This window comes from Amblyraja radiata, chromosome 21 (assembly GCF_010909765.2).
Source record: "Amblyraja radiata isolate CabotCenter1 chromosome 21, sAmbRad1.1.pri, whole genome shotgun sequence".
NCBI classification, from domain to species: Eukaryota; Metazoa; Chordata; class Chondrichthyes; order Rajiformes; family Rajidae; genus Amblyraja; species Amblyraja radiata.
Genome location: NC_045976.1, coordinates 34,727,745 through 34,741,666, shown reverse-complemented (window position 1 = coordinate 34,741,666; position 13,922 = coordinate 34,727,745). Strand labels below are relative to the sequence as shown.

General features: G+C 41.8%; 1 protein-coding gene across 2 annotated transcripts in view; it reads right to left on the bottom strand.

Annotated features, from left to right (window-relative positions):
- Positions 1–1,747: 1,747 nt before the first annotated feature.
- smo (smoothened, frizzled class receptor) overlaps positions 1,748–13,922 on the bottom strand; it is a 29,891-nt gene continuing 17,716 nt past the window's right edge. Inside the window, exons 9-12 of one of the 2 annotated variants that reach the window (XM_033040034.1) lie at positions 11,703–11,888; positions 8,745–8,893; positions 6,548–6,682; positions 1,748–3,597 (exon numbers count right to left, since the gene is read on the bottom strand). In XM_033040034.1, the coding sequence (XP_032895925.1) occupies positions 2,978–3,597; positions 6,548–6,682; positions 8,745–8,893; positions 11,703–11,888 (1,090 nt within the window). In that variant the 3' untranslated portion in view covers positions 1,748–2,977. The remainder of the gene's footprint in view (positions 3,598–6,547; positions 6,683–8,744; positions 8,894–11,702; positions 11,889–13,922) is intronic. The other variant, XM_033040036.1, reaches the window with a different exon arrangement.

Genomic DNA, 13,922 nt, shown 5'->3' with positions numbered 1-13,922 from the left:
TAATTTCAAAATTTACTCATTGTTGGAAACAGCGCTTCAATTTGTACAATATTAAAATAAATATTAAAGATTATTGGAATTATGTGGGATTACAGAATAGAGGTTACAGGTAAATTAACCATGTTATTACTGAATGATGGAACAAGGTGAAGTGGCAGAATAGCCTATTCCCCCTTATTTGTATATTCATATCTATCAGCAGGTTCAGATTGGGATCCTGGAATGCCACTCATTCCAATATGCCTGAAGAATTTCTTTGGATTAGCTAATAAGATCTGCTACCCTCTGGAATAGGACCGAACACTCCTGATAATGGTAGATTACCAGAGTCTGAGCAAGGCATAGAGTAAAGCAGGGTAATAGCAGTGCAGTATGAAGTACAACTATGTTATTGGCAAGGTGGGCAATATGGGTATAATGGGTCTCTTAAATTTTGGGACCAAATCTTCATCCAAGATAAATTATAATGCGGTTCTACTCTAATTTGACAGCAAATGCCATTACAATTGGAAAATCTGTAGTTCTAACTTGGACATTTACGATATGACTTTGTGCCTTTGTTTTCAAAATATTACTTAACGTTTTGCTTTCCACACACTAGCACCTATCCATATGAAAATCATATCCCTCAATCAATAAAATTCAGAATTAACTGCAATTCCGATGCATGATCTGGTCAAACAAAATCACTCGATTACAGAACCTGCACTGCAGTGTTCTTCATTGAACTTCTTACATTCAGAAAAAGATTTATACAATAAATAATTTCAATAAAGAAATATTTCAAATGTTTTGAAGTACATTTTGTATTTCAGCACCATAGATGTTAGGAGACCAGGCTAGGAGAATAGGTCATGTGACAGTGATGCAACTGATAAAGCTGATGCCTCACAGCACCAGAGACCTAGGTTTGATCCAGACCTCAGGTTCTGTCTGTGCGGAGCTTGCACGCTCTCCCTGTGACAGCAAAGGTTTCCTCTGGGTGTTCCGATTTCCACCGGGTGCTCCGGTTTCCTCCCGTATTCCAGACACGTGGGTTTGTACGTTAATTGGCCTATGTAAATTGCCCTTAGTGTGTAAGGAGTGGATGAGAGTGGGATAATGTAGAACTAGTGTGAATGGATGATCAATGATCAGTGTGGACTCAGTGGGCCAAACATCCTGTTTCTATGCTGTATCTCTAAATTAAACAAAACTAAAACTAAGGTGTTGTGATTGCCCGTTATATGGAGAGGTTGAATGTGAAGCTTCTGCCTTAGTTGGACTAGAGACTGCATGATGTAAGCTGCCAGAATATATTTATTATTGAGATATTTCCCAAGGTTTGTCAATTAAGTATACAGAACTCTACTTTGCATCAAAAGGAGGTATCAGGAGAAGGGTTAGACATTTGGGTGGTAACAGAAAGGTTCAAAATTGGAGAAACACTGGTTAGGTTTGTATAACTGAATGGATTTGTGGAGAAAGAGGGTTGATGCCATTGAAGGATTCAAAGACAAACTTCAAATGTATTGGGGACTTGCGGCTAATGTGGATCAGCAAAAATATGGTGAATGGGATTTGATACTGGATGGTGTGATTGTTTTGATTGACATGAAATTTACAAGAGGTTAAGAAGGATGCTGGACCTCCAGAAATGTAATGGATTAAAAGGGCAAAAGACGGTTATAGTTCAGGTTGCAATGCTCATAGGGTATGTGACCAGCTTGAGGAGGAATAAGGCAGACTGATCTTTCACTATTTGCCATTTCTGTAAATACAGTTAACATCGCAAGTCTGTATCCAATGAACACCCCACCTCCCATGATATCTACAACCGGGCTAATCGGATAGACAACAATATAACAAACTTTTATGAAGCTTTAAAGGTGTAATTTAGACTACATAACCATCTCTGATCTCTGCTGCCAAGCAGGGTTGGGCAGGCAGCTCTTGACAAACATTCCTTTAAGAGCAAGAGAGGTTGATAGTTTCCTGGATCAAATCTCTACACATCACTTCCTAAATCTGATCAAATATGCTTATATCACAAAGAGTTTTAACAAATGACCTTGTTGTTGTTAAATTTTAACCTTTCAAAATGTCGTAAGCAACAAATTTATACCAACAGCTGCCAACAGAATCTACAAAGTATCAAAGAATGTGGCTGAGGCGTTTAATCCACTGAAGGAAATTGGATATGAATTCAAAGCTATAGAGACAATGGATATAGGGATGGTGGTGAAGGCAGATATGATGGTGACATTTAAGAGGCTTTAATAGGCACATAGATATGCAAGGAATGGAGGAAGATGGGCCATGTGCATGCAGTGGTAATTAGTACATCATGTTCAGCATGGACATTGTGGGCAGAAGGGCCTGTTCCTGTGCCGCACTGTTCTGTGTTCCAATTATATTATTCTAGGAAAGAGCTAGCATAGGTAAGCTGGGATGAATGGCCAAATCTTATTCTGTGATTTTCTATGATTAACCTATTGGGCATTCACAAAATGCATATTGAAGGTAAAGAGTAGAGAAAAAAAAAAATCTACATTTTATCAAGATCGATGTATAATCCTCGTCTAGCAGAACATAAGACTGACTTAGAAGTTACTAGCATTCCCAATCCTGTTGATCAGTGCCATAGCTCTGGAAATGCCTGCAGTAACTTTATCAAATTGGCCTGTCAAGATTGTTTAATAATGTGACCTGTAAACATGAGGTTTCAAGTCAAGGGCCACCTTTCAGTCCATGGTAGCTAGTATGTTGGGCTACTCCAATCACTTTGAGAGGTAGTAAACCGCTTCCTACTGTTTCCATGATATTATTTAAACAATGAATTTACTTGCAGTACCAGATATTCATGCTTCCAAATCTTCAGTAAAGTAACTTCGCTGGATTCTACAAACTTATGAAGTGCAGCAGCTATTTACTGAAGTCCCCAGTAGAAGTCAGATGGTGCTGCACTTCATGTTGTTAATTCCAATTGACCCAAGGTTCAAAAATCAGAGTCGGCATCCATTAACTCAGTATCCACCAGATTTGTTCTTGAATGTACGGGTGCAATAGCAGTCCTTCTCCGCTGGGATATGGGTACATGAGGATTGTTAATTGCAGGGAGTCCTCCAAGCTCCATATTGGCCGAGGAACGAGTGAACGCACGATTGCATGGTCTCTGTGGAGGCCGGAATCGATCTCCTGGGGAAAATCCCAGGTCACTCTGTAGTACATCTTCAACTGAAAGAGGGTTTGCGATCAGATTTAGAGGTGGATTCCCTCTGGGTCCCAAGGAGCTACCAAGTGCTCCTCTGAGATGCCTCCCATCAGGAAGTCCAGGGCTAAAACCATTTTCCAAGAAAGCACCTGGCAAAATATCATGCACGTTAGTTGGTTCGACTGCTTTAGATACCAAGCTTTTTTGCATGATCAACTTGGGCAAGCGCGGGATGGTACTGGATGCTCTTTCAGTGCAGTAGCCCATGTCTTGTGGCTCCTCTGGATATCCAAGAGGTCCAACACGTTTCTTTCTCCTCTTCTTCTTCCCAGTTTTCTTCTGAAGTTCTGGGGGAATTTCAGCCTCAATAATCCAGAGGTCCTTCTTATTGTCATCCGGAGGAACTGAAATAGAACAAAACAGTATCAAACAGTTGATTCTAACTCCTGTCTCTCAATTTCACCGCGGCATAACCCACTACTGGAATTTGATACTATGTCATCACATGTAAACACTCCCGTTCACGATGAAAGCAAAGTTATAGATGACGATGTTGTAGCTGGCTGAGCTATGATACTGTCCTGAGGTACTTCTGCAGCAAGGATATGGGGCTGGAATGACAATAAACACAGGTGAAGTGTTTACCCCGTGATGCACAATGACTTCAATTTTATGATGACTGTCTGACGCCACATTTGATCAGATGCTGCCGTGGTGTAAAGGGCAGTCACTCTCACCGCACTTACGGAATATAGCTCCAATCCCAATGAAGTGCTTCGAAAGGCTGGTCCTCTCCCACATCAAATCCAGCATCCCTGCCTCACTGGACTCTCATCAATTTGCATACAGGGCAAATAGATCAACAGAGGATGCCATCTCTCTGGCTCTTCACACTGTCCTGACCCACCTGGACAGACAGGGTACGTATGTGAGGATGCTCTTCATTGACTATAGCTCTGCATTCAATACGGTCATCCCCACCAAGCTCACCACCAAACTCCACCAGCTAGGCCTCAGCTCGCCGATATGCGATTGGATCCTGAACTTTCTGACGGAGCGACCGCAGGCAGTGAGACTGGGCCCGCACCTGTCCTCCACTATCACCCTGAGCACTGGCACACCACAGGGCTGTGTACTAAGCCCCATGCTCTACTCCCTCTTCACTCACGACTGTGTTCCTGCAGGCGACACAACAGTGATTGGGCTGATCACCAACGGTGATGAAACAAAATACAGAGCGGAGGTGCAGAACCTGGCGGACTGGTGCGCACGTAACAACTTATCACTAAACACCTCCAAGACCAAGGAGCTGATTATCGACTTCAGGAGGTCCCATAATGGAGAATACGCCCCAATCTCCATTTACGGGGAAAGTGTGGAGAGAGTGTCCAGCTTTAAGTTTCTGGGCACTCACATTTCTGAGGACCTCACATGATCCACCAACACCGCTGCGCTGGTCAAGAAGGCACAGCAACGACTGTTCTTCCTGAGGACATTAAAAAAGACTGGTCTGCCCCAACAGCTGCTGACAATGTTCTACCGCTGCACCACAGAGAGCATATTAACATATGGCATCTCTGTGTGGTATCTCAGCTGCACGGAGGCGGAGAGGAGAGCTCTTCAGCGCGTCGTCCACAGAGCGCAGAGGATCATTGGGACACAGCTACCAGCCTTGGAGGGCATCTACCACACACGGTGCCTCAGGAAGGCCGTCAGCATCCATAAAGACTCCTCACACCCTTGTAACGGACTGTTCGAACTACTTCCCTCCGGCAGACGTTATAAGGCCTTCTACGCCCGAACCTCCAGACTCAGAAACAGCTTTATTCCCAGAGCTATAGCGGCTCTGAACCGGCCCTGCTGAGTGCCCCCCATCCCCCCTGGACTGTCTCCCTCGGATGGCCACGTCACACAGCTTATTTATTTATTTTACTCTTCTTTTACATCGGTTGGAAGCTGCATACTAAATCTCGTTGCACTGACGTGCAATGACAATAAAAGATATTATTATTATTATTATTATTATTATTATTATTATTAGCTCTTTATATTGTGTTTGGTACAAAGCTGTGATGAGGTCTGAGCCGAGTGGTCCTGACAAAACCCAAACTCTACATCGTAGGGTGGGTTATTAGAGGGCAAGTGCTGCATGACAGTATTATCCCCAACATCATCCCAGCTGGAGAATTTCAAACTCCAGTGATTTTTCTGATTGTTGAGAGATTATTGAGATTGTATTGATTGATTCACCAGAATGGATTTGTGATACTTTTGTGGACAGGACATAATTGTTAGGTAAATAACATTGCTTTAACAGTACAGAGAGAATTGGGTACCTGGTTGATGGGGGGGGGGGGCGCTGTGAGACGGCTGCCCTGCCAGCAGCGTGTTCGTTATTTCTACTTTTTGGGGGGATTTTTTGGTGTGTCTAGTGTTAGTTTGGGTCTCTCGTTATGTCTTATGTGGGGGGTGGTGGGGAGGGGGAAACCACTTTCGGCCGACTCCTCCACGGAGAGGCGACTTTTTGCATGTCGCCTCCCTCGCGGCCTAACACCATGGATTGGAGCGGCCTTTCTCGGAGTCGGACCCGAAGCATCGGCAGCAGGCGCAGCGTGGACTTTCCATCACGGAGTGGGCAAACCATTGGTGGGGGCTGTCAGAGAGGAGTGTTCCGATCGCTGGCCTGGTGACTTTGGCACCGTGGTCTTTGGGACTGTGGTCCGCGGAGCTTCTAGCCGCGGGCATGGCGTGAACTTACCATCCCGAGTCTAGGATCCCTCGCTGGGGATTGCTGGAGAAGAGCTCCGACCGCCGGCCTGCGGCCTATAGCATCCTGAAGCCGCGGACTCCGGCAGGGAAGTGCCGATTCGGGACCTCCAAGCCGCGGAGTGTGTTCCACCGCCTGTACATCGGGCCGTCTGTAGCGGTGACTACGGTGGGTCTATTGCCCCGACCACGGGTGAACGAAGTAGGAGGACTGGCTGAACTTTGTTGCCTTCCACCACAGTGAAGAATGCTGTGGTGGCTGTTTGTGTTAAATTTGATTGTGTATTGTGTGTTCTTTTTAAGTGTATCGCTGCTGGCAAATTCATTTCACTGCATGTGATATGCATATAACGAATAAAATTGATTTTGACTTTGGCCTGCCATGTTCTTTGGCATAAATGTACGGTGTTATAGTCAAATGTTGTCCAGACCCAAAGCCTTTGTCACCACATTGTATCTCTCCCTACATTTACCACCAGCCAAGCAGTACTACTGAAGTTTAAGCGGTTTTGAAAAAAAAATGTGCTGAGACTTAACGCTTGTTTAAGATTATTGAATGACTAATGATTATCAAAGTGGCAAACTCACCTGGTGACTCTGCAGGAGTGACGGTAATATCCTGAGGTAAAATTGCTCCCCTTCGGGCCACCATTTTGGTTACATGTTGAGCCCAAGCAGACGAGAGGTCACCAGATGGCTCATTCAGATCAAAATTAATTCCAGCTGCAAACATAGGATGCCTTTTAGATATTGATTTATTCTACTAATCCTCTCTTACCCACCTCGAATGAATTTCATGTGAACACTCCTGGCACCTAAATCTCTTATGAAGGATCAGCCTCATACTATTGTCACTCAGAATTAGGCTCCCAGCTAGTTGTTTTTATTGCTCTCCTTTACATAGAAACTAGGTGCAGGAGTAGGCCATTCGGCCCTTCGAGCCTGCATCGCCATTCAATATGACCATGGCTGATCATCCAACTCAGTATCCTGTACCTGCCTTCTCTCCATACCCCCTGATCCCTTTAGCCACAAGGGCCACATCTAACTCCCTCTTAAATATAGCCAACGAACTGGCCTCAACTACCTTCTGTGGCAGAGAATTCCACAGATTCACCACTCTCTGCGTAAAAAATGATTTTCTCATCTCGGTCCTAAAAGACTTCCCTCTTATCCTTAAACTGTGACCCCTTGTTCTGGACTTCCCCAACATCGGGAATAATCTTCCTGCATCTAGCCTGTCCAACCCCGTAAGAATTTTGAAAGTTTCTATAAGATCCCCCCTCAATCTTCTAAATTCTAGCGAGTACAAGCCGAGTCTATCCAGTCTTTCTTCATATGAAAGTCCTGTCATCCCAGGAATCAGTCTGGTGAACCTTCTCTGTACTCCCTCTATGGCAAGAATGTCTTTCTTCTATACCAATTACACAGATGTAAAGTCACTATCCACAAGCAATACACACGGGGAAGACTTTTTATTTTGAATCCATGTGTTTAAACGTGTTAGGGATTTTGCCTCTTCCTGATGATGAGAGGCCGATGTGTCTGGGAGACAATTAGAGGATTGCTATGGAACACAGATTCACTTTGCTGTCGGATAGCAGGTTGCAGGATGGAGGAGATAGTGTCAGGCTTTCAGATTGTCTGGGACGAGGGGATTGGGAGGCTGATTTCTGGTCAGGGTGGTTAGAGAATGGCAGACAAACTGCTGGGAAATGGGAAACACACACGGTTAGTCGATGGCGCTGGGGGAGGTGGGGTTGATGGACTTCCAGATCAGCTTGGAGTGAGTGGCAGTGGAATGCAGATTCCCATGTTAGTACAATGTCTCTTTATACTTTGCGGATGAATAATCAGAGGGTAATCAAGTAATCAACAGAAATCAAAAGTATCAAATCAAAACCAAGGAACATAGCCAGGAAAACATGTTGTAACCTGTAATATAAGACCAATGACTACCACTTTTTGAGCTTGTTAATGAAATGTAGCCCTGTATTAAAATCTCCTCAGTCTTGGCCGACCATTTACTAGAACCGAGGGCCAGAAGCATATTTTAAACAATAATCTATTCTCATCTAATACTGCTCTTTTTAATTTCTGCCTCCTCTTTTTTCAAAATCTAAAAAAATCCTCCAAAGTAAAAAAAACCTACTTCCTAGTAAGTATTCTGTGTCACTGCTCATAAGGTGACCTCATCTAAAACAAGATCGAATGCAGATTAGGTGATCACTGGATAAAACCTCTGGTCAAATTGCAAGTGTGATCCCAAGCTTGTGACTGCCTGTCATTTTAATTCTCTGAGCTACTGCTTAGGTTTACAGTATATTTGCTTGACTCCCAATGAAGACTAAGGAACAGATCATTCTCTTTCAAATCACAGGATTTAACCGTCCTATAATTTTAGATTATAATTTAATATAATTTTAGATTCCAATTGCATTGGATTTTCTGATAGCAACTAGTTGGCCTTCTTCATCTGCAATCTTTCATTTTGATTTTCAGTACCTTGTCTTGAACAATGATCATCTCCCTTTGCTTTGCCCATTCCTTTTGTCATTTTATCACTCGGTCGTTCATTCTTGGCACTGACCTTCCCTTCTATCGTCTCCTCTCTCCCCAGCCCATTCCCTACCCATTTAAAACCTGTTACCAGTTCTGATTAATGATCAATGACTTGAAACATTAACTCCAATGCTGCCTAAACCTACAAAGTACTTCCAGCACAATACAGCTACTTTAATTAGCATTCATATATGGAACAAAACCATTTCTAACAAGGACTCACCCACAGGGCCTTCGTGAGAAACAGTCTGCATGCTGAATGACAGCTCCTTATCTGGGTTCTTCAGCAATTCCTTTCGCTTTGAGAAAGCTTTGGCAATCATCCTGCTTTTCTTGATTCGTTTTGGCTCATCATCACTTCGACCAATAATTCTGATAATAAGAACTTTGATTGAAAAGGAGGCCGAGGAGAAAAAAATATTCCCTGCTACCCCCGACAGTGAGAGAGCGACAGTCATACACTTTATATTAAATTGGTTTGGAATATAATTGAGATTTCGTCACTTTGAAAATATCAAGACAATATTTTGGAGCAGAAATTGAGGCTTGACGCCTCCATTTTTATTGAAAATCTTTTAATATCACAAATATTGTTTTGAAATATCACTCACTGAACTGGTTGAATTGACCAATTGCAATCCTTGTCACTAGTGTGTAACGTCATAACTTGAGACATACATTTCAGTCCAAGTCTCAGCTCCCCACAAATCATTTCACATCGCCTACTGCCTCAGAACCAAGACATGAACTCTTTGATTTCCTGTAAAACTCAGAGTTGGCGGCAGTTCCATGGCACTTGGAACTCTGTACAGAAGTGGCGGGGAACGGGACATTTCACCATAAGCTGATCAACAATATTTATCAGATGAGCTCCTTGAAGTGGGCAGTGTTGGGATAATGAATTCATTGGAAAGTAAATTCTTCAGTCCAAAGAAGGGTCTCGACCCGAAACGTCACCCATTCTCTCCAGAGATGCTGCCTGTCCCGCTGAGTTACTCCAGCTTTTTGTGTCTATCACTGGAAAGTAACCTTGGCGGGGTCTAGCAACGAAGTGGGCCTGGTACCTATGGGTGGTTGATTTATAATCAAGTTAAAATGTTCTTCCACCTCATAGAGTCATAGAGTTGTACAGAATAGAAACAAGCCCTACACTCCAACTCGTCCATCCTGTCCTTCAGAATCTCCTCCATTAGCTTCCAGCCAATTATTTACATAGTGGAGCCTCACTCCCACAAAAAGTTTCATTGTTAGAAATGAATTCAGTTTATATACCCCAAATTCCTTATATAGACACAACAAGCTGGTGTAATTCAGTGGGACAGGCAGCATCTCTGGAGAGACAGAATGGGTGACGTTTCGGATCAAGACCCTTCTTCAGACTGAAAGTCAAAAAGCTGGAGTAACATCACCAGCTTTCCAGAGATGATCCAGCTTTTTGTGTCTATCTTTGGTTTAAACCAGCATCTACAGTTCCTTCCTACAAACTTCCTCAAATATTCAACATACAAGACCTTTCTTATTACTTTTGATTTGGTTAGATTGAAACATGGTAGCATGCACATGATTTCACCAACTCTATAGAGAGCATCTGTCATCCTACATCAGGTCTTTGACCTTTGGATCTTCTCAAATACATTACATACCTAGCTAATGATGATCCTGTACTGCGATACTGCTTTGTGGTTTACAACTATCATTAAATCCTCATCATATTTAATGGTACATTCCTCAGTGTAATGATTTACTTTTGTACCATCTTTGGTTTCTCTTTGCCGATGTTAAGTTGCCATTTGTCTAAGTCAATAATAGGATTTCTTTTTGTAGGATTCTTTATTTCTGCTCAACGTTCCAATGTCATCAAATCTAAAGAGTTTAAAAATTGAAGCTTGTTATCACCTACTCAACATGATCTATTTTGCCCACTTTCTGCCAGTATATCCTGATATCTTGAGTTGTGGATGTTAGATCTTTTGCACAGGGTGACTCAATATTAACAAATGTTCTATGCAGACCTCCAAGTACAATCACATGGTTTGACATTGTGCATGTTCCATTATTGAAACCAAATATTAAGAACAGGGTGGCCTGATTGTACACACAGTGAACAAAACATCTATTCAGACCACTAATGCTTCTCTGATTAATGGCATGAGCTTTGTATGAAAATACAACATGGTGCCATGCCAGTGGAGGGTATGGGTTCATTCCCCTGCATTATTAAGATCCTAATCTCACATAAGTAACAAGCAGGTAAATTATGAAGACAGGTTTCATAGACTTGGCTGGTATCCATAAGGAGTGTTTAAGTTAGTAACTTAAAAATTAAACGAGCCAATAGGGAGGAAGAAAGAAACTGTTTGTTGTGGTGGGAATATCCAGATGTGGGCATAGTCTTGAATTCAAGACGGCCTTTAATGAGTGCCGTTTGAAACTGTTTATTCAAGGTATTGTCAATCAGAGGACTCTGGAAAAGGAAGATAGACTTGCATTTATATATCATCTATCATGACCAAGTCAGACATTGCAGTGTAGTGGTCAATTGTGCATAAGTGAATCTCTGGAATTCTCTGCCACAGAAGGTAGTTGAGGCCAGTTCATTGGCTATATTTAAGAGGGAGTTAGATGTGGCCCTTGTGGCTAAAGGGATCGGGGGGTATTGAGAGAAGGCAGGTACAGGATACTGAGTTGGATGATCAGCCATGATCATATTGAATGGCGGTGCAGGCTCGAAGGGCCGAATGGCCTACTCCTGCACCTATTTTCTATGTTTCTAAGTTTCTATGATCACAGACTCGAATGTGATCAAGCGTTTTATTTGAAAAATACTCAAAAGAATGTTGCGGCTGGGGTTCAAATGAACATTTTCAAACAGTGAATGATTTGTTTTTACTGGAAAGAGTATTCAGGAATTCTAGAAATAATGTAAAAGTTGGTGATCAACAGTAACTTAATTTAATGTTGCACCTAAGGTTACCTTCCAGAAATTAAAGATCTATTGATGACAGAGGACATTTGGGGGTTAATATTCCATCCCCTTTCCAAGTAAAATGATTTTTTTCCTTCAGGAGGGGTAAGGGGATAGCCAGACATAATTAGAGCTCATTAAACTGACAAAGAAGTAAGTTCTGCTTGCAGTAATTTAATTTTTCCAGTCGCACACTGACTGGATGAATTGTCTTACCTCAACCATGTCCTTTTCCAGATCAGGACTGTAGCTTTGGTCCACACCCAGGTGCTCATGGCGATGCCCGTCCCAAACATGGCAAATATGTTAATTTTTTCCACCAGGAGACTGGGACGATTTTTGATGCTGCATTCAGGGATAGGTGTGTTTGTTTGCTCAGCAATGGAAACATTGGCTTCACACCTAAGGGAGGAAACACGAGGTAAAATAAATATGAAGATTCTTCAAAGAAGATGTACCTGCAAGAGACAAATGTACACGCAAACACATCTTGCAAACCGGATAATGGATATAATTCAGACACACAGATACCTAAAAATGCAAACAATCAGGTGCTTATTTGTTACTGACTTACTGTAACCAATGTATCTCAGTGCATCTATGTCCAGCAATAAACCAAGTATAATCTGCTGCTGATCCATTATGTCATACCCTATTTTATTCACTAGGCAAGGCAAGGCAACTTTATTTATATAGCACATTTCATACACGAGGCAGACTCAAAGTGCTTCACATAAAAACATGTCATACAATAAATGAAATAATAAAATGAAATAAAATAGAAGAACTAAAAGAAAAGAAAAGCAAAATTAAAAATTAAAAATGCATTATAAAAAGTGCAAAAGTTAAAAGTGCAATGTAGTTAAGATTTAGCTGAAAGCTAAAGTAAACATAAAAGTTTTCAGTCTTGTTTTAAAAGTGGTCAAAGTTGAGGCAAGTCTTAAATCTTCAGGAAGTTTATTCCAGCTATTTGTTGCATAGTAACTAAATCCTGCTTTCCCATGTTTTGTATTTACTCTGGGAATCACTAGCAGATTGATTTCAGAAGATCCTAGAAGGCTTATATAGTGGAAGCATGTCAGTGATATACTTTGGCCCTAAACCATGTAGTGATTTATAGGTGAGCAGCAGGATTTTAAAATCAATTCTCTGACATACAGGGAGCCAATGTAAGGATTTAAGAATTGGTGTAATATGCTCAAATTTTTTGGTCTTTGTTAGAACTCTAGCAACAGCGTTCTGAACAAGCTGTAGCTGCCTGACAGTTTTTTTTTGGAAGACCTGCAAGGAGACCGTTGCAATAATCTAGCCTACTATTAATAAAGGCATGTACAAGTTTTTCTAAATCTTGAGCTGACATGAGTCCTCTTAATCTTGCTATGTTTTTGAGGTGATAGTAGGCCGATTTTGTTACTGATTTGATGTGACTGTCGAAATTTAAATCTGAATCCATAATGACCCCAAGATTTCTGGCTTTGTTTGAAGTTTTCAGGGACAGAGAGTGAAGGTGTTGGGTTACTTTAAGCCTTTCTTTTTTAGCACCAAAAACAATTATCTCCGTTTTGTCCTTATTTAGTTGGAGAAAATTTTGGCACATCCAGTCTTTGACTTGCTCAATGCACTGGCACAACAGATCTATGGGGCGATAATCATTTGGTGATAGCGCTACATAGATTTGAGTGTCATCGGCATAGCAGTGGTGGTCAATATTATTATATCACATGATTTGCCCTAGTGGGAGCATGTAGATGTTGAATAAAGAGGGCCCTAAGATCGAACCTTGCGGTACTCCACACGTCACGTTGGTTGGTTCTGATACAAAGTCGCCAATGGAAACAAAATAGTTCCTATCTTGTAAATAGGTTGACATATGTGTGAAACTGAGAACTAATGTTGAATTATAAGAAGGAAAGGAATAAATATTCATTCCGAGAGCTCCTTTCATACCTCAGTGTTTTTCAAAGTTCTTAAGTGTATGTGAAATGTGATAGCCAATTTGCACATTATAAGGCCTGATACCAGCACAAGATAAATGATCAGACTCTGCCTTTAGTGATTTTCATAGAAGATAAGTATTTGTCAGAGCAAGAAGAGATATCATCTACTTTTCAAATGGTGCCATGCGATTATTTACTTCAGTTTATCCGACAAGCAGGGTCTGGCTTTTACCATTTCAAATGAAAGACTGTGGTTCCATTCTGATACCTTGTCCTCAGTACTCAGGTGTCAGCCTGCTATATGCTCACGTTTCTAAAGAAAACCTGGAAGTATAACCTGCTACCCACTGAGTGATTAGATTTAAAGGAGCTCCTGAATCATTCTCTTGGCTGTTCTATTCCTCCCTTGCTCTTGTCTGGTATCATTCACCGAAGGAATCTATTTGCCCCACTGAATCTGTGCCTGTAGGCACAAATGAATTCAAACCAACATTGAAAA